This window comes from Alternaria hordeiaustralica, assembly GCF_023758085.1.
Source record: "Alternaria hordeiaustralica strain BMP 2776 chromosome Unknown scaffold_4, whole genome shotgun sequence".
NCBI lineage: Eukaryota > Fungi > Ascomycota > Dothideomycetes > Pleosporales > Pleosporaceae > Alternaria > Alternaria hordeiaustralica.
In genome coordinates, this window is record NW_026056776.1 from 400,974 (window position 1) to 418,879 (window position 17,906).

General features: G+C 51.4%; 8 protein-coding genes across 8 annotated transcripts; 3 read left to right on the forward strand and 5 right to left on the reverse strand.

Annotated features, from left to right (window-relative positions):
- Nucleotides 1–203: 203 nt before the first annotated feature.
- J4E84_002925 (uncharacterized protein) lies at nucleotides 204–1,080 on the reverse strand (the record flags this gene model as incomplete). Its single annotated transcript, XM_049385543.1, has 3 exons — nucleotides 204–417; nucleotides 468–887; nucleotides 947–1,080. The coding sequence occupies 3 exons, from the start codon at nucleotides 1,078–1,080 to the stop codon at nucleotides 204–206; spliced, it is 768 nt and encodes a 255-aa protein (XP_049246420.1).
- A 532-nt stretch (nucleotides 1,081–1,612) lies between these two features.
- On the forward strand, nucleotides 1,613–5,620 carry J4E84_002926 (uncharacterized protein; the record flags this gene model as incomplete). The annotated part of the gene is made up of 5 exons (XM_049385544.1): nucleotides 1,613–1,669; nucleotides 1,740–2,187; nucleotides 2,252–2,941; nucleotides 3,041–5,418; nucleotides 5,468–5,620. 5 exons carry the CDS (start codon nucleotides 1,613–1,615, stop codon nucleotides 5,618–5,620), a joined length of 3,726 nt encoding a protein of 1,241 aa, XP_049246421.1.
- A 134-nt stretch (nucleotides 5,621–5,754) lies between these two features.
- J4E84_002927 (uncharacterized protein) lies at nucleotides 5,755–6,882 on the reverse strand (the record flags this gene model as incomplete). Its single annotated transcript, XM_049385545.1, has 1 exon — nucleotides 5,755–6,882. The coding sequence occupies one exon, from the start codon at nucleotides 6,880–6,882 to the stop codon at nucleotides 5,755–5,757; it is 1,128 nt and encodes a 375-aa protein (XP_049246422.1).
- A 1,482-nt stretch (nucleotides 6,883–8,364) lies between these two features.
- Nucleotides 8,365–10,349, reverse strand: J4E84_002928 (uncharacterized protein; the record flags this gene model as incomplete). The annotated part of the gene is made up of 7 exons (XM_049385546.1): nucleotides 8,365–8,478; nucleotides 8,559–8,823; nucleotides 8,876–9,099; nucleotides 9,152–10,013; nucleotides 10,061–10,129; nucleotides 10,178–10,245; nucleotides 10,296–10,349. The coding sequence occupies 7 exons, from the start codon at nucleotides 10,347–10,349 to the stop codon at nucleotides 8,365–8,367; spliced, it is 1,656 nt and encodes a 551-aa protein (XP_049246423.1).
- Nucleotides 10,350–10,830: 481 nt separating this feature from the next.
- J4E84_002929 (uncharacterized protein) lies at nucleotides 10,831–12,788 on the forward strand (the record flags this gene model as incomplete). The annotated part of the gene is made up of 2 exons (XM_049385547.1): nucleotides 10,831–10,838; nucleotides 10,871–12,788. 2 exons carry the CDS (start codon nucleotides 10,831–10,833, stop codon nucleotides 12,786–12,788), a joined length of 1,926 nt encoding a protein of 641 aa, XP_049246424.1.
- Nucleotides 12,789–13,598: 810 nt separating this feature from the next.
- Nucleotides 13,599–14,759, reverse strand: J4E84_002930 (uncharacterized protein; the record flags this gene model as incomplete). Its single annotated transcript, XM_049385548.1, has 3 exons — nucleotides 13,599–14,267; nucleotides 14,325–14,645; nucleotides 14,724–14,759. 3 exons carry the CDS (start codon nucleotides 14,757–14,759, stop codon nucleotides 13,599–13,601), a joined length of 1,026 nt encoding a protein of 341 aa, XP_049246425.1.
- A 237-nt stretch (nucleotides 14,760–14,996) lies between these two features.
- On the forward strand, nucleotides 14,997–16,448 carry J4E84_002931 (uncharacterized protein; the record flags this gene model as incomplete). The annotated part of the gene is made up of 4 exons (XM_049385549.1): nucleotides 14,997–15,055; nucleotides 15,462–15,837; nucleotides 15,893–16,211; nucleotides 16,276–16,448. The coding sequence occupies 4 exons, from the start codon at nucleotides 14,997–14,999 to the stop codon at nucleotides 16,446–16,448; spliced, it is 927 nt and encodes a 308-aa protein (XP_049246426.1).
- Nucleotides 16,449–17,098: 650 nt separating this feature from the next.
- On the reverse strand, nucleotides 17,099–17,554 carry J4E84_002932 (uncharacterized protein; the record flags this gene model as incomplete). Its single annotated transcript, XM_049385550.1, has 1 exon — nucleotides 17,099–17,554. One exon carries the CDS (start codon nucleotides 17,552–17,554, stop codon nucleotides 17,099–17,101), a length of 456 nt encoding a protein of 151 aa, XP_049246427.1.
- Nucleotides 17,555–17,906: the final 352 nt, after the last annotated feature.

Genomic DNA, 17,906 nt, shown 5'->3' on the forward strand with positions numbered 1-17,906 from the left:
CAATACTCTTCAAATAATCCAATGTGTTCGGAAGGTTGTGTATGTATTAAGCTTCACTGAATGGATCGAAAGGTAACATCTCGATACCTTGTTAGCCAGACAAATACTGTACTCAGCCTCCCGTAATGATGCTTGAACTTGAAATTATAATATCTCCCGTTGATTTTGCAATGAAAGACCGACTATTTACAAACGCGCGATACTCAAGACTGCCCAAAGTGCTTACTGTTGAACTGATCAACAATTTCTCTTGCAGCTTTGACAATCTCCACAGCCCCAGGCGAATCCGAGTGGCAGCACATCGAGACCTCGTGGTCCCCTATAGGAAGTTGCAGTTCCTCGCCGGTAACAGCCGTGACAGTTGCAGTTTCTACCTGACTCTGAATGTGCTTTCTCGCCTCTTCTGGAAGCCAAGGTCTGCACACAGTCAGCATTGCACTCAATGGAAGCATACGCATGCAACATACCTCTTCTTACGGTCGATTACCAAGGTCTTGTCCTTGTTGTACTTGACATCTCCGTAAAGCTCTGCTACGAACGGCAATCCAAGCTCTTTCGCAACCTCTTCGTGCAGAGTTCCCGCAAGACCAAATACTGTTGTTCCTTTGGGCACACCAGCATAAACTGCACGGCACACTTCCCTGTCCCGATACATCATCCCGTACAATACGCCATGGGGCTTGACATGATGTAAGGGCACATCTTCTGCATCCAAAAACGCTTTCAACGCGCCGACTTGGTAGCGAACAGCGGCTGTCAGTTCTTCCGGCGACATTTTGATCTCGCGTCGGCCGAAGCCTTGAATGTCCGGGAGGCCAGGATGTGCACCGATTTTGATGTTGTGCTTTTTGCAGGCCAATACTGTCTGGTGCATAATCAATGGGTCCCTGATTACTTGTCGTCAGTAGAGTGGAATTGGCGATATCGATACAAGGGTTTCACGTACCCAGCGTGGAAACCACAGGCTATGTTTGCATGGTCAATAAGTGGAATTAACTCATCATCTGGCCCGCATTTGAAGTTTCCGTATCCTTCACCCAGATCCACGTTGATCTTTACAGGATGCTTGATAGCTGGCATTGTAGACCCTTGTACGAAGAAACTCGTTAGCTGGTGAGAGTGAAGCACTACGGTTGGAGTACGAAGTGTCTTGCGTTGGTTCTCGAGTAGGTCATCAGATGCGCGTGTAGTGGTAGCGGAGAGAGTTGGAGTAGTTGGAGTAATCCGCTCGGACCGGAGGTCATGCTTTCATACCATTCCAAAGTCATACTCGGCGTTATCCCGCAATGGTCGAACTTTCCCCACAGCTGTTAAACGCGCTGCACGCGTAGCGTCATCCTCCAATCCATGGATGCTTGTTATCGACCCCGCCTCTCGAACGTCGGCGGTGACGTCTGCATCACCGGAGACACCCCGGGAGAAAGCCTACGCGTTTGGTAAAGCACCAATGACAACGCCTTCGCTCTAACGGGTGGAGGTAAGATATCGGCGCGAAAGGGGAATGGCGGAAAGGTGGGGTCATGCAACCTGCCTCCAACTATGGAACTCATAGAAAGAGCCGGCTCGTGAATGATTTGGATCCGGTGATTGCGTTCGCGTACCATTTGCTCCAATGTCTGACATGCAAAAACTACGAGTTCTGTTGATTGCGAATAGAGGCGAGATCGCGGTATGTGGCGCTGACGCCGCGGAATTGTCCCGTTATCGATAACAACCCCCGACTGACATTGTGGGTATAGGTACGCATCACCAGAACAGCCAAAAGACTCGGTATCAAAACCATCGCCATCTATTCAGAAGCCGATGCCGCATCGCAACATGTCCGAGATGCCGATGAAGCAGTTTTGCTACCAGGAAGCAACGCGACTGCATATACTGATGAGGCAGCCGTACTGCGCATAGCCAAGGAAAGGGGCGCGCAAGCAATTATACCTGGATATGGGTTCCTGTCAGAGAACGCCCATTTCGCGCGTCTGGTCGGTGATGCAGGTCTCATCTGGGTCGGGCCATCATCGGACGCCATCGATGCCTTTGGTGTTAAGCACACCGCCCGAGATCTGGCGGAAAAGGCTCATGTTCCTATCGTACCCGGGACGAAAGGCCTAGTCGAGAACGAAGAGGTGGCAGCAAAGGAAGCCGAGCGTATTGGATTTCCTGTCATGTTGAAAGCGACCGGGGGCGGCGGTGGTACGTCAAATTCGTTCATAACCCACGTGTGAGATACATGCCATCGTCTAACATCGACATTTAGGAATGGGACTCATTACTTGCAACAATGCCGAAGAGGTTCGCGACGGCTTTCGAATGGTGCAATCTAGAGGAGAAACGCTGTTCAAGAACCCCGGAGTTTTTATCGAGGCCTTCTATCCTGCCTCTCACCACATTGAAGTACAGGTGTTCGGTAATGGCCAGGGTCAAGCCATCCATTTCGGCGAACGCGAATGTTCCATCCAAAGACGACATCAGAAGGTCATTGAAGAATGTCCAAGCCCGTTTGTAGAGAGGCATCTCGAGCTGCGAAAGAAGCTGGGTGAGGCTGCGGTACGCCTCGCCGAGTCGATCAAATATGGTTCTGCTGGCACCATCGAATATCTCGTTGATGATAAGTCTGGCGACTTCTTCTTTCTGGAGATGAACACGCGACTTCAGGTTGAGCACGGCATCACGGAGCTTTGCTACGATATCGACTTGGTAGAACTCATGCTGAAGCAAGCAGATGCACAACTAGCAGGCAAGCACGGGCTCGATGGCAAGACGTTGAAAGACATGCAACCCTCAGGACCGAGAGGATCGGCTATCGAAGCTCGTGTTTACGCTGAGAATCCGCTAAGAGACTACGCACCCTCGCCCGGTTTACTGCAGAAGGTAGCCTGGAAAGATGTCCCTGGCAGTCGAGTCGACACGTGGGTCTTCACTGGAGTTCGCATTACTCCCAATTACGGTACGACGCCCTTTCTTTCTCTCTTTACAGGAAACGCGAATCCTATATTGATATCAGAACCCTGATAGAGTAGGTCAGTTCCTTACTAACGATGACCAGATCCTTTAATAGCGAAAGCGATGGTCCATTCTCCATCCAGAGACGAGGCAATCGCGTCAATGAGTGAGCTGCTCACCCAATCTACCATTTGCGGTCCCCCTACCAATCTCGAATTCCTCGCCAACATACTGGACGATTCGCGCTTCAGGAACGGCAACACCATGACCAGCTTCCTCACAGACTTCAAGTACTCGCCTCAAGCTATCGACGTGATTTCGGCTGGAGCATACACTTTAATTCAAGACCTTCCTGGGAGGCCAACAGTTGGTAAAGGTGTACCTCATTCTGGACCCATGGACCCGATCGCATTCCAGATCGCGAACATGCTCGTGGGAAACCCGCGATCAAAGGAAGCGCTGGAACTCACGCTGAGTGGACCAGAACTGAGATTTGTTGGCCCTGCTATTGTCGCGCTGTGTGGAGCTCCTATGGAAGCATTATTGGACGAAGAGACCTTTCCTATGTGGACCAGCGTAAAGATCGAAGCTGGTCAAAAGCTCAAGATTGGCAAGACGACAGGCGGGGGCTGTCGCTCATATCTTGCAGTCTTCGGGGGATTCCCGTCTGTTGCGGAATACTTCGGCTCAAAGTCGACATCGCCGCTCGTAGCGATTGGAGGCTACCAGGGCCGCGCGCTGGCACCAAGCGATCTGTTACAGACAGTGGGAGAGCTTCCAGACGCTTTCACTAGCGTTTCGCTCCCAGAAAAGCTGCGCCCCATCTACAAGTCAAGCTGGGAAATAACAGCGATGGTTGGACCCCACGACGAAGGCTACTTCGATCCGAAGTTCATCGAGGAGATATACAAGACTGAGTGGAAGGTATCTCACAACGCATCGCGGAGCGGAATCCGTCTGGTAGGACCGGTACCGAAATGGGCCCGTAAAGATGGCGGCGAAGGAGGCGCGCATCCAAGCAATCTGATAGAGTACGGCTATCCACTGGGCACCTTGAACTGGACTGGAGACGATCCGTGTATCTTTCCTGTGGACTGCCCAAACTTTGGTGGGTTCACCAGCTCTACTACAGTCGTTAAAGCCGACTGGTGGAAGCTGGGCCAGCTCAAGGCGGGGAACACTGTGAAGTATGTCCGGGCTGGTCTCGATGATGCACTGAAGAAGAGAAAGAGAAATGACAGCTTTCTGGACTCAGTTCAGCAAGCCATTAACGGCGGACGCGACTTCGAAGGCATCGAGAAAATGCAAGGTGCGCACTGCAACTTCCATGAGGGGGATATTGGAAAGGCGGTCATTTGGGAGAAAGAGCAGAACAATAGCACTCCACAAGTCAGATATCGTCAAGGAGGTGATGACCATATCCTGATCGAATACGGAAATGAGAATTTCGATCTCAATCACCGTTGCCGCGTCACTGCTTTGGAGAACGCATTACACTCAGACTCAACCCCCGAACTCATCAAGTCCAATCTGTATAATACCGTGGGGTGCTGTACATCGCTTCTCCTCCACTACAACGGTTCCAAGCTCCCTCGATCAGAGCTCATTGCGCACCTTCAGTCCATCGAATCAAATCTCGGCGACCTGAGAAGCACCAAAGTCCCTACCCGCGTTTTCAAGCTTCCTATTTCATTCGAATCGAAACTCCAAGACGAAGCAACTCAACGCTACATGACTAACCAGCGGCCTCACGCACCGTATCTACCCGATAACCTTGCGTTTGTCGCAAAGAACAACGCTTTCACGCCACAGCAGCTGAAGGATATATATCTCACAGGCCAATTCATGGCAGTAGTCGTCGGCTTCTTCTGCGGTAACACAGTATCGCTGCCCGTAGATCCGCGCCAACGCCTCTCCGCTCCAAAGATGAATCCAAGTCGCGTTTTCACACCCGAAGGCACAGTTGGATGGGCCGGCTCTTGCATGTCGATATATCCCGTTGACTCACCTGGTGGGTATCAGATGACCGGCCGAACGGTACCATGCTGGGACTACTATTCCTACAAACCCGGGTTCGACACTAAGCCTTGGATTTTCCGTGACTTCGATATCTTGACCTTCTACCAGGTCAGTGAGAAGGAGCTCGATGATCTACTAGGCAAATTCCGTGCTGGAAAGTACCAGTGGGAGTACGAAGACGTGGAGTTTGATATGGCGCAGCACAACGAGCTTCTAGAGAAGACGAGCGATGAAGTCAGGAAGATTAGGGAGAAGCAAGCGGTTGCCCAGGAAGAGATGACGAAAGCCGAGAATGAGAGTTTAGAACGCTGGAGGAAGGAGAAGGCTGAGAGTCAGGTTGACGAAGGGACCGTGGAGAAGCTGCTGGATGATCCGGATATCGTTGGGGTTGAGGCGCCGGTTGACGCGAATGTGTGGAAGGTGGAAGTTAGCGAGGGCGATGAGATTGGAGATGAGAGTGTGGTAAGTGACTTCGCGTGGCTGTTCATCTGGCATTGCTAATATGATATAGATCGTCATTCTTGAAGCGATGAAGCTGGAGATTGCGGTCAAGACGCCAGACACGCTGGCAAAAGCGGGCAAGTTAAAGGTTGAGAAGGTTTTGGTGAAACCAGGAGATACTGTGACAGCTGGAGGACATTTGGCACTGTTACGCAAGAGCTAGCTGGGGAATGTAGTTCATTCATTGTAATCCATGGGTGTGTAAGCTATTTCATGCATCAGAATGACATCCGTGTGAACAATACGTAGCCACCTTTCCACATCGCTCAGTATCAAGCTCATGTCGTCTCCAACGAACTAGAACTCCAGTTCCTTCAAGTTGAGACCAGTACCGCAGCTTGTATCTTTAGTCGGTTTCATATCTGCCCGACCCCAGTCGTAGATTCCGCCACGCTCTACGAAGGACTTCTTGTCCCAGACGATTTGCTGCATGGCCTTCTCAACACCAACATCCAAGATAGACGCGCTCGTCGTCATCATGCCCTCGCCCTTGTCCATGAAGCGCATGTACTCATCAAGCAATAGGTAGCTGCTGGCCATCGAGTTGTTGTCTTCGGGTACGTAGCATGATAGGTGCTTGTGGCGATCGCAGAACGTGCGCCATTGTTCGTCAGTGACCAGGAACGTCCTTGCATCGCGCTTCCGTGTCTCGTCGTCGTTCTCGCCTGCAACGATGAGGCATTGGAAGACCTTCCATCGGAATGGCGCTAGCTCCTCGATATTGGCGACCATATCTTCGTTCCAGTTGTGTATGTTGACGACGGTGTTTAGCTTGAACTTGACGTTGAAAGCCCGGCACCACTCGGCAATTTGGAACAGTCGAGCGACGTTCTTCCCGTCGTCACCACGGCCAATCTTGACGTTCGTCTGCGCGTCGAATGAGTCGCAGGAGATGGCCAGAATGTCCAGCCACTGAGAATTCTCTCGCATCCATTTCTCAGTGATCTTGCTACCGTTGCTGACGATGCTGATGCTTTCGACGCTCAGGTCTTCTTTGCAGTAGCGAATCAGGCTTGAGAGAAGCTTGGGGTGTAGGAATGGTTCACCGCCCGCGATATTGAGTTTGCGCATGCCCGCATCTCTGAGCAGTCTTAGACCTTCTCGCGCTTTCTCATCGCTCAGGATGTAGGAGCTGGTCTCGGTGTGGAAGCAGAATTTGCATTTGTAGTTGCACTCCCGAGAAGGGAAGTAATTGACTGATACCGGCGCATCTGGTGGCTTCGATGGATCCAAGGGCTCGTGGACGACCGACGTTTCAACGGCTGGCTCGTTGGTAGAGGGCTCTTCAGTAAGTGATACGGGTGTGAGAGTTTTGGCGGGCTTGATAGCGGTGGACTTGTAGACAACGTACGCGCAAGTCGCGAGGACAATCCCGACAAAGTACCGAAGAGCGGGTACTTCAGCGACAAGTGAGAGGAGCACCATCGTAAACGGTATTTCCGGAGACGACGTGGATGATGAGTGATAGTTGCTGCAAGAGAACCAAAGTCTTCAGAAATAAGAGGAAGTTGGTGCGGGATGCGTTAACTTCTATACAGGCAGTGATGGTTCGGCCTAATAGAGGAAGTTCCGAGCCTGGGTAATGTGGGTCTTGAACAGCAAGAAATCGCTTTCGATCCCAACTTCCTTGATATACTGAGTGGGGGCGCTTGCTACAAACGGCAATCAGGGCTAACAATCAGTGGAACGCCCCGGAAGCACATACCAAGCACCTTCCACAATCTTACTGTGCCCCACCGCGACCCTCCCTACCTCGCATGAGAAGTACAGTTCCTCTGGTCTCATAATAAGCAGCTATCGGTACCATGGCAGCCTCAGATCAGACCAAGGAGTCCCCTCGCGGCTTTGCTATCGCGTTCGTATTAGGTATACTGCTCAGCTTCGCTTTCAGACTTCAAAGTAACCCATGACTAGGCGCACCTGGTGCGGGGAAGGGAACACTGTGTACGCGCCTAGCTCGAGACCACAACCTGGTACACTACTCTGTCGGCGACAATCTGCGAAGCTGGATGCGTGAAAATGTCAACGCACCGCTCGCAGTGACTATCCAGGACAAACTCGACAACCAGGGGTTCTTGACTGCAGAAGAGTTAAATCCTTTCATTGCGCGCGCAATCAAAGATGCATTGTCCCAACAACCACCCAAGGCCGGCATCCTGGTGGATGGATTCCCACGAAGCACCGAGCAACTAGAATCATGGAACGTCTGGCCATTTCCCGAAGATCTGCCAATTGCAAGTGGAAGTAACACCAATGCAAAACCAGACATCGTATTATCGTTACGCGTCAGCAAACAAAACGCCAAAGCCAGATACTCGGCTCGAGCCCGGGATAGCAACGATAGCGATGAGAAATTCGAGCGGCGCTTCTCTGAATATGAGGAAGAAACTTTGCCCGTGGAGGAAGTTTATCGTGAACGCGGCATTTTGATCGATGTGAGCATGTAAAACGTTACGAAAGATCCAACACTAAATTACATCCAGATCGACGTGAATGGTTCGAAGGAAGAGAACATTATAGAGATGACCAATAGCCTTAATGGAAGTAGTCTCTGGCGGAGAGTTATGGTCGAGAGATGTATGGACACGCATTTTATCGTTACGTAGCCATGTACTTCGTAACTCGTTCGCAAAGTAATAGGTCGCATGTAGTTGGACGCCACTAACTTCTGCCAGTCCATGGCATGCCACGGCAACCGACCTTATCCCATGGATCTTGCGAATATTTCCCTTCTCTGTGCATTGTTTCATGATGCGTGTTACAGAGACGTGCCCGTTGTCCTGGTGGACCAAAGCTTTCCTTAGTCCCTTCATGGCCCAACATATTCTGCCCCAGCGACGTATGATACAAGCATCGCCGAAAGGTATAATGATTTCATAAGACGAGAGCATCCAGATATCTCTCACATTAGGACTGGGGAGTGAGAGGCAATTCTCGGGACCTGGAATGAACGATTTCGATGTCTCCTTGACCCCGGGCTTGAGTCTGTCGTATATTCTCCGCGGCGGAACTAGAGGACATCTGAGGGGTCTATTAGGATGATGGAAATGAAAGACGGGATTTGCTCGCAGTCGCAACTAGCCAGGAGGTCATATTCTTACGTCGCCTTGTTGAAGTTTGTCGGACCAGTCTGGTCTATACTTCGTTTTCATGTGTTGCATGAGATCGACTAGGGAGGCTGAGAGGGCAGCGGAGCTTGGCCACCTCCAGGAAGAGAGCTCGAGAACGAGGAGCGCGTTGGAGTACAACTGGATAAGGTTCCCGCCAAAGATTGCCGGCATGTTCTGTATGAGCACTGTGCCTGCTCGGTATACCCAATGTGGCGTGACGAAGACATGGATGCCGCCGAAACTCACTACAGCCTCTCTGTTTGTGATGGTTAGTATGACATCCTTCAAGGCATGCGGATATTACGTACAGCACATGCCATGCACTCCCCCAACAAGGATTCAGCAACAAGTGTGTTATGTGTAAGGTAATGCGTATGACAGGGAGCAGCTCGTCTCTCTCGTCAAATAGCGGTAAAAGCTTCTTGACGTTCTCCTTGGCGATGTGGTCGCCTTTTCGGAAGCGATTTTGCATGCGATATAATGAGCAGAGGTATTCCGCGGGCTTCTCTTTGTCAAAACACATTTCTTCATCCTGCGATAGATGAGCCATGATCTTCAGAAGGCTGCGCAGCCGATAGACTCACCGGCTCCGGAAACAATGCAGGTCTATCCAGTGTAGATGCAATCTGGTTCTCAAGGCAGAATATGGTCATGTGCATGGCTCGCAGTAGTTGGACATCGTCGGGATCCAGCTCTTGTAACGCTCTTTTTGACTCAAGGTCGAATGCAAGACGGCCTGCGAGAGCTATTTGCTGGCCAATGTTGCCAGCTATTGGGTCAAATGAGCTATTGATAGCGAGTAGTAGAACCGACCGGATGGTGTCGATGTTTGGTTCCATTGTTGCTAACTCGAGGTGTTCCATAGCATCTGCAAAGTACTGAGTGGCAAGGGCCCGGTATCTAATGGAATTGGCCTGGTGGTATGTGAGCCTACCCCTAGGGTTCCAGCAAGTATCAGGAGGTTGCTTTTTACGGGTGTTGGGAAGGATGTAGCATGCTATGGAATATATCATATACAACGAGAACTTCTCGGTGTCCGTTAGGTCACCAGGTACGTCAGGTCCGAGATAACGGAGCGATGAATCCAGGATTGGATATATAGGTTGCACAGTTTCGAGATAGAGTTGCACCAGCTCATACTGCTTCTCGGGCGAATCTTTGTTGCTGTAGTGCCAGTCGTCAAGCTCTTCGTCAGTCTGCACGGCACGATTTTCGTGCGCAGTGTGTAGTCTGGGGGATTTGAGAAGGCAGGATTCAGCGCCAAGGTATCGATAGCTGTTTCCCGCTTCGGCGAAGTGATGTTCGTATCGAGGAACTTCAGAAGCGATGAATTCTGTTTTGACGTGTGTAGCAAAGGCGCCATTGTCCGTGAGCCCGCCGGATGTCGCTGGCGACCCATGGCCACTGGACAAATTGCGCACACGATCTACTAGCTCGCTGATGTAGCTGGGCATGTCTTAGTACGAGTTCGAGGACAAGCCTCGTCTGCTCACCTTCGCGGCAGCAGCTGATTGCGTCCGTGGTCGTAGAACATGCATTCTACGCCGGCTTTGGTGCATTGCCTGACAACGTTAGCAGGACGCGCAGGGTGGGACAGAGAAGCCATGTACCTGCACTTGGGCAATAAGGTATCGCATCCGCGGCGACACTCTCGGCATCGCTTGCATGCGGGGAGACTCTGGGGAAGTGTAAGTGCACGATGGCGAATTGCGGAGACGGCGGCGTTACCTGAATCAGAGCATCTAGATCGAGCGTGGGGGGCTTCGAGGTCGCGGCGGCCATCGGAGTGGGCAGTTTGCAAGGAGGCGACAGGTACGGGTCAAGGTCTAGCAGAGCTGTCGTCTGTACTACGATCCATCGCGCGCCGTCGTCATGTCAGCGACAATGGTCGGAGACGCGATGGGAGGCCTGGGCGGAGTGGATGGCGAGCGAGGACGATCTTATCTGGCTAGGGCGTCCCAACACAGAAGCGATCACCCCGGCCGCCTGTATCCCGCGTGCCCACAGTCCGCCCACATGCCAGCATCCCGTCCTTCGTTCGAGAACACCAGCCATCGGGAATCATCACCGCCAGCAAGTCCTTCATCTCCGCCATGACAACGGCGCCATCGTGGTACAGACGCCAGACGCTCGAGGTTGGCCATGCAGAACCGCACCAAAGTCCGTCGTCGCGTGCTGGCCTGTGCTCGCTGTCGGAAGCGTAAACTCTCGGTAGACGCTTTCCTCTGCCCCCGTCATACATGTACTGACTCCATCAAGTGTGATGGCAAGGTTCCCGCCTGCACGCGTTGCGTAGATGCTAGCGTCCAGTGTGTGGGTTTCGATTCTTCAACCCAGCAAGAAGCTCCGCGCTCTATTGCCGACTTTCTGGAAGCGCACATCGCTCGGCTTGAGGGCCAGAGCAGCACGCCCTCGACGCTGCCATCTCTGGGACAGTCAAGTGCTACTCTGTCATCTCCGGCAGATTCTCACGCATCTGACTCGAGGCCGGGGAATTGGCGTCCAGAGAAATGTGCCTTCGCCGACAGCCTCGTCAACCAGGTCATGCAAGACATCACGCCTTCTTTCCTTGGTGTGTGCAAAGCTCGGCCCTTCCTCCAGTGCGTCATCAGAGGCACGAGGCTGCCTTCGAAAAAGGGACCTGTTCTTTCCAACGATCTGAACGAGAACCACCCCAGATCCATCTTGAACCCTCAGCAGACCAAGGGGCTGTTCTATGACCTCATGCCTGACGAGGTTGGCGCCAACAAACTACTCCAAAACTACTTAGACCGCGTCATCACACAATACCCCATCTACCATCGAAACGACGTGACAACTGCTTTCAACTCCATCTACCACAAGAAAGCAGCAACGCCAAATGAAGACTCATTCCGCAATCGATACATAGTCTGTATCATCATGGCCATCTCGCTAACAACAAGCGCACGGAATAATGTGCAAAAGGCAAACGACCTTGCCTATCAGCTAGTTCGACACGCTATGCAATGGATTCCAGAGGTTGCAACCAACGATATTGCTGGACTACAAGCCATACTGCTATTAACCCAATACATCTTCCTGAATCCTAAAATGGCCGATCTATGGCTCATGACAGGTCTCATCAGCCAAGCAGTCATTGACCTCGGATTGCACCAAGAGCTGCCCAATGATGCTAAAGTCTCCGTTTACCAACGCGACATGCGACGACGTATATTTTGGTGTGCATGGGAGATGGAAGTTGGCGTCTGCTGCATATTTCTGCGCCCTACAAGTCTTCCGGTTGGGCGCATAGATGTTCATTTTCCCATGGAGATTGACGACACCGCCATTACGCAGTCTAGCATATCACCGACTGGACGACTATCGAAATTCACGCAGCGTATCATTTGCCGCTTTCGCCTTATCGAAGCTGACGTCATATCCGTCTTGTGGCATGAAGACCCTATATCTCAAGAGTGCTCCTCGTTGGAGGAGTGGGTACAACACACTATCAATGCCATGTCAGATTGGCAACGCGAGATATATGCAGCTTCAGAGGCCAATAAAGATCGTAGCTTGAATGCACGATGGACTGAGATGCGCTTGTACTCCGACATCGCAACCCCTTACGTCTTGTCCTTGTTGCATCGCACGTCTCGACGACTGCCGAACCCAAGTAAAGAGCAAATGATGATCGCTCTACTCAATGCCGTCAAGGTTGCTGACGGCTACTTTCAGCAATCTGAGGCAGAAGCGGGAAAGATCAAATACGTCTTCCATCCATGCCATCATGTCTTCAATTGTGCGCTCATATTCTTGCAAGGTTTGCAGCGCTGTCCGAAAGAAGTTGCGGACCAATACTCATGGCAACAAGTTGAAGAATGGATGCACGTCTTTTCGAAATGCTTCTTGTCCATCTCAGAGCGATGGGCAGCCGCGAAAAGGTGTTTCGAAGAGTACGAGCGACTACTCCTTCCGGTCAAGAAGGAATACCTCGAATTCCTGAATCAGAGAGCGAGCTATTGTCCGCCAACACTCCAACAAACGGTCTCTGATGCAAGCAATCTCTACGACTACCAAGTGCCGCCCTCTATACTTACAGAGATCGACGAGGCTTACCAGTTCTGGACAGTCTTCAACCCCACCTCGGCGATCGATGCACCAGACCCACTGGGTGCGTACTCTTACAATCTCGCGCCTTCCGATTGGAATGCGGAGTTCTCTTTAAATGATAATATGGACATGACACCGGAGTTATAGTACTCTTTGGCGTTTCTCGATCACGTTTCCTCTCTCATCGGCATTTACGTCTTTCAACTTGATGACATTACAGCGCTGTACTGATTTACTTAGCTAGCATGTGGAATCGTTGCGCATTTTCGGTTTGGACTAATGAAATACCCTTGGGTCGCGGGTTTACATCTCTTCAGTGGTACTTTGTTGCTCTACACTTCCGCTGAGTATCAAGCTTGATAACACTTTGACTGGATTTCAACATGTGTGAATATGCGTGCACCCAAACGTCACTGGACACGTCTTGGGCGCACAGTCGATAATCATGAGGTTACATTCGCCAAAGCCCGCCGTGGCTTATTTCCGCGTACCCATATGCGGAGCACGCGGCACGGGAGTCGCCCGGTCACGTCCAGCGTCTACCAATGTGTCGGGTGGATTCGACGGCGCCGAGAGTGCTGCACTGCCAACACAGAGCGCATTGGGCCCCCACGCTGCGGTGGGGAAGGACGGGCCATTTACCCGCAGAGTATCTGCATATTCGTTCACGAACAAGAACTGCCCTATACACATACCGGCTACATAGTCACAAGACGTCTTTACTCGAGAGGCAAATTGGAAACGCAGTACACTACATCAATGTCGCGTGTGACGACTTTCGATAAGCATATAGATCTCCTGACACATAGTGTTGTGGCACATGCAGTTTATGCGAGCGTGCGCACATCTAACGTGTCCTAGTCATGGGCTTCTATCCATTTGACTGTCCGTATTCCTGTGGAAGTGTAAGAGTTGGGAATCTAGTTCAAATGAAGACGAGTATGTAGTACATCTTCCCTATAGCTCTAGACTCAGAGTTTCCTCTGGTTGTGTTGGTCTTCCCATCTTCAGCACTGCTTTCTTGCTTTTCAAGTCCATAACAATGTTGAACAGGGTACCACTTCCAGTGTCCTCGGTCTCAAACCTACATATTGCACCCGGCGCATTCTGCTGATCGGCAAACAATTGAGTCACGTCTTCCCAGCTCGGGTCGTCGCCCAGTGCTCCAACGTTCGTTGCCATTGTTTGGACCCTAGTGATGGAGTCCTTGAGCCATACGGTATCGATTTCGCCAGGGTGCTCCAACAGCAGATGGTTCGTGTGGATGACTCTTGAGCTAGAGTCTGGTAACACGTGCGCAAACGTGCTCTTCGTGAATTCTAAGCCCAGGGACGTGTTTGCATCAGCTATGAGAATATGGGCTGAGGATGCCATGCCGAAACTCTCCAGCTTGCGTACTGCTTCGTCGACTGACGTGCTCTCCAGTGCCATTCTCAAGCCAAAGTGAGCGGGCATTCGGGTAGAATCCACTCCGTGAACTTTTATGGCGTTGAACAACGTGCCTACGCCGCTGCTGTTGAAGCCGATTTTTCCGATTATGCCTGCCTCGGTTACTTGGATTAGAGTGGGCTTGTTCGCTTGTGTGATCTTGGTAACAATCAGGTTCTCTTGCTGCTCGGTCATCCACTGGGCACCGTCAGCATACGATGATCGCTTTCGTGTTCTTCTAGAGGTGCTGCATACATCCCAGTTCTGCGCCAACCATGCCCGGTTCTGGGTGTGCCACGCGAGGGCAGTGCAGCCATCACTGAACAGGCCAAAGTTGATCTCAGTTCGGACGTTTATTGCTACGATGTCTAGCAACTCGCGTCCAGAGCCGTCGGCAATGCCTTGCATCTCTTCGTGGAAGTTTGGCCATTGCGCCTTTGCTCGCTGTTCAAACGTCGACGCGTGCTGGAGGACCTGCGGCCATCTCTTCTTGCAGTTTTTGAGGAAGAGACACGCGTAGAACTCAATGCAACGCGCAATTTGTAGTTTCGCGGCTTTACCGTGTTGGTAGCCAATCTGTGTGAGATCAGCATAATCCTGGTCGCTGTCGCGTTTCGTCGCGGCGACAGCAATGACGTCACGCGTCACACTTACCTCGTACGGGGTGCCCTTGCACTCGACAAACAGCATCGTGTACGACAACCCGACAAATATCAGACGAGAAGATGTACAAGAAGCAGTCTAGACTTCTATTCGAAGGAACAAGTTGCTAAAGTCTATCTGTCGGCGGCAGCGCTTTCGGCAATCCCACGCACATGCCCCGCCTTCGACGTGCGCTCAATTCCGTCTCGAGCTACGCCACGCGCTCCTTCGTCTCTTATTCGCCGTGAAGGTGCAGCATGAGTAATTATCTGCGAACTGCACTGCATGAGCACAAATGCAGTCTATGGACCACTGCAAGCTAATCCACCGGCGTTGAAACCCTGGTACTACCTGCTTGATTAGTGCTTCGGAGTATATCAGCGACGGGCGGTGAACCACTCCATTGGTATCGAAACAGCCGCGGACAGAGATGGCAAGTACAACTGTGCCGCGGACTATGGCGTCTGAAAAGGCAGGGAGTTGGCGATAAGAGGGCATTGCATCTCGCCTGCACTCTATTGCTTCCCTTAGCGTTGCTTCATAGCCAACGACTTTCTTGCCTTCAATATTGCCTCGGGAATCATGCCAAAACGAGTGCTGTGTACTTATGGTATTGACATCGACGCGGTGAGTAACAGGTCTGCCATCTTCGTTCGAATTATTCGCTGATTACCGCCAAACACAGGTGAGCGGGTGGCACGTTGGATCCATTCGAAGCGTCTCGTGAGCACTAGCTAACAGCACACCAAGGCTGAACACCAAAACTGGAGCCCCTGCCAACCCAACCGATGTGTCCCGCGGTGTCTTTGGTGCCACTGTAGGCATTAATCGTCTGCTGAGGCTTTGGGACAAATACGACATCAAGACAACGTGGTTCATACCAGCACATTCTGCGGAGTCTTTTCCGCATCAGATACGCAAAATCGTCGAAAATGGACATGAAATTGGGCTACACGGCTACACACACGAATTCGTCTCCCTTTTGAACGAACAACAGCAACGAGACGTTTTGGGAAAGAGCATACAGGTCTTGACAGACATTGCAGGCAAGAAACCGCGCGGCTGGACTGCACCTGCCTGGAGCACGAGTAGGGAGACGATCAAGCTCCTCGAAGAGTTCGGAATTGTACGAGTACCATTCTCTGAGATCAGGCATAAGTGACGAGCTGACATCAATGTAGGAGTACGATCACTCCTTCATGCATCATGACTCTCAGCCCTACTACGTTCCTTCCCCGCACCTCAGCACATGTACAGAAACCGACGTATCAAAGCCAGCTTCTCACTGGATGAAGCCCATGTCAACACTGAAGCCATCCACAGTCGTGGAGATACCTGCAAATTGGCATCTGGATGATTGGCCACCTTTCCAGCTCTCACTAACACAGCCAAGCACGCATGGCTTCGTCGATACCGCGGTCATCGAGCGCTTGTGGAAGGAACAATTCGAGTTTCTGTATCGCGAATGTCCTGATGACGGAAGCTTCATCTTCCCAATCAGTCAGTGATATCCCTGGATGAACTGTATGTGAGACAAAGACTGACTTCTTACACCCATCTTTAGGCATCCACCCGCAGGTGAGCGGTAAACCACAAGTCATCTTACTGCACGAGAGGCTCATCGAGTGGATCAACGGACACGAAGGGGTAGAATGGGTCACTATGGAGCAAATCGTTGATGAGTTCAAAAGCGGCAATCTGAGCGGCGCGACCATAGAGGGTGGGGCGGACGTGTAATGTTACACCGAGATGGAGCCGAGATGTTACTCTCGCACGCGAATGACTAACATCCACTTCTCGGTTGGCACAACCCCTGGCAAATCCTTCGACGTCAAACTGAATGAAGAATATCGAAACGAGGTTTTACAGTCTAAAGTACATGTGCCGTGGCATTCCGCATTCTTCCTGCATAGCCGCTGTGCACGAGCGCTACGCCTCGTGAACCGTCCTCATGGGTCCGGAGCAAGGCGCATTGCACCGAGCGGCGAACGGCGACGATGGCGCCCCTCTCTCAAGCGAGGGCCTAGTCAAGACGATGTATTTGACTTTCCGTGCCCCCAGTCTCACAGTCTTGCCAACATCCCCAGGGCTCACTTTTGCATAATCAGGTAGTACACCATCGCCATACGTTACCGTTGCTTCTTTATCGAACTGTGAACTTTCTGTGGAGCTTCGGTGATTACATTGAATCATGCGCAGAAGAAAGAAGGGTGAATCACCTTCCGACCCACTCTACCATGCATCCCTCTTTCCGGTCTGAGTACTATATCAATTCTCTATTTTTTCTAATCTACCTGTCACACGCAACACCTCATCCCAATGTCCCAGCCAAGCTCCACCATACAACTTCAAATCTACTGCCTTCTTGCTCATCCTCATCCCCGCTCTCAACCAAGTTCACACTCGTACACATCCCACCAAGTAGTCTTCAAGTCCCTCGCCATAATATCCACACTCACTTTCCTCGCCTCGTCTTTATACTTCCCCTCCACGTCATCCGCCTGCTCGAACCTCCACACCATCTCAAAAGATTCTCTCTTTAGCCTCCTATCCGAATACTCTGCATCGACTCGGTTGCAAAGTGCTTGCTCGGCCAGCGGCAGTGTCTTCTGTCGACCGGGTACTTCGACGCTGAGAACGTGGGTTTCTTTGAGTACCTCCATCTTAAGAATTGTGCTGCGATTGGTAGCAGGGTGTGTGACGCGTATGTTGATGTAGAAGAATTCCTCGTTGTTTTCGGGGTAGGCGCATGTCTGGGTTTCGGGGGTTGCGGACACGATGTTGTAGAGGGCGCGAGAGAAGGTTGTGGCTTTTGTGACGACGATGAGGTAAATGGGCGCCATCTTTTGCGTACGAATAGGCAGTGGACCAGGATCTTGGCAAGATTTACATTTGCTGAAGTGGTGACTCGTGCTGATAAGCACTTGGACAGGAGCGTTTGTGTTTCGACACGTGATGAAACTACACGGTGTTGCTTGCTGTCAGGCCTAGAACCCACACATCGCGTGGTCTTCACAGAAGCTACTGGTTAGACATCGGGTGTACTCATTGCAAATCATGAGATAGTTTTCAGAGCAGATGAATCTGCTGAAACTACCCATGCATCCATCGAACAATCTACAGTGTTGATAATGCAGCTGCCTTTTGTACCACTCCTCTCGACACTGCTCTTTTGACTTCACTATCGATGTCGCT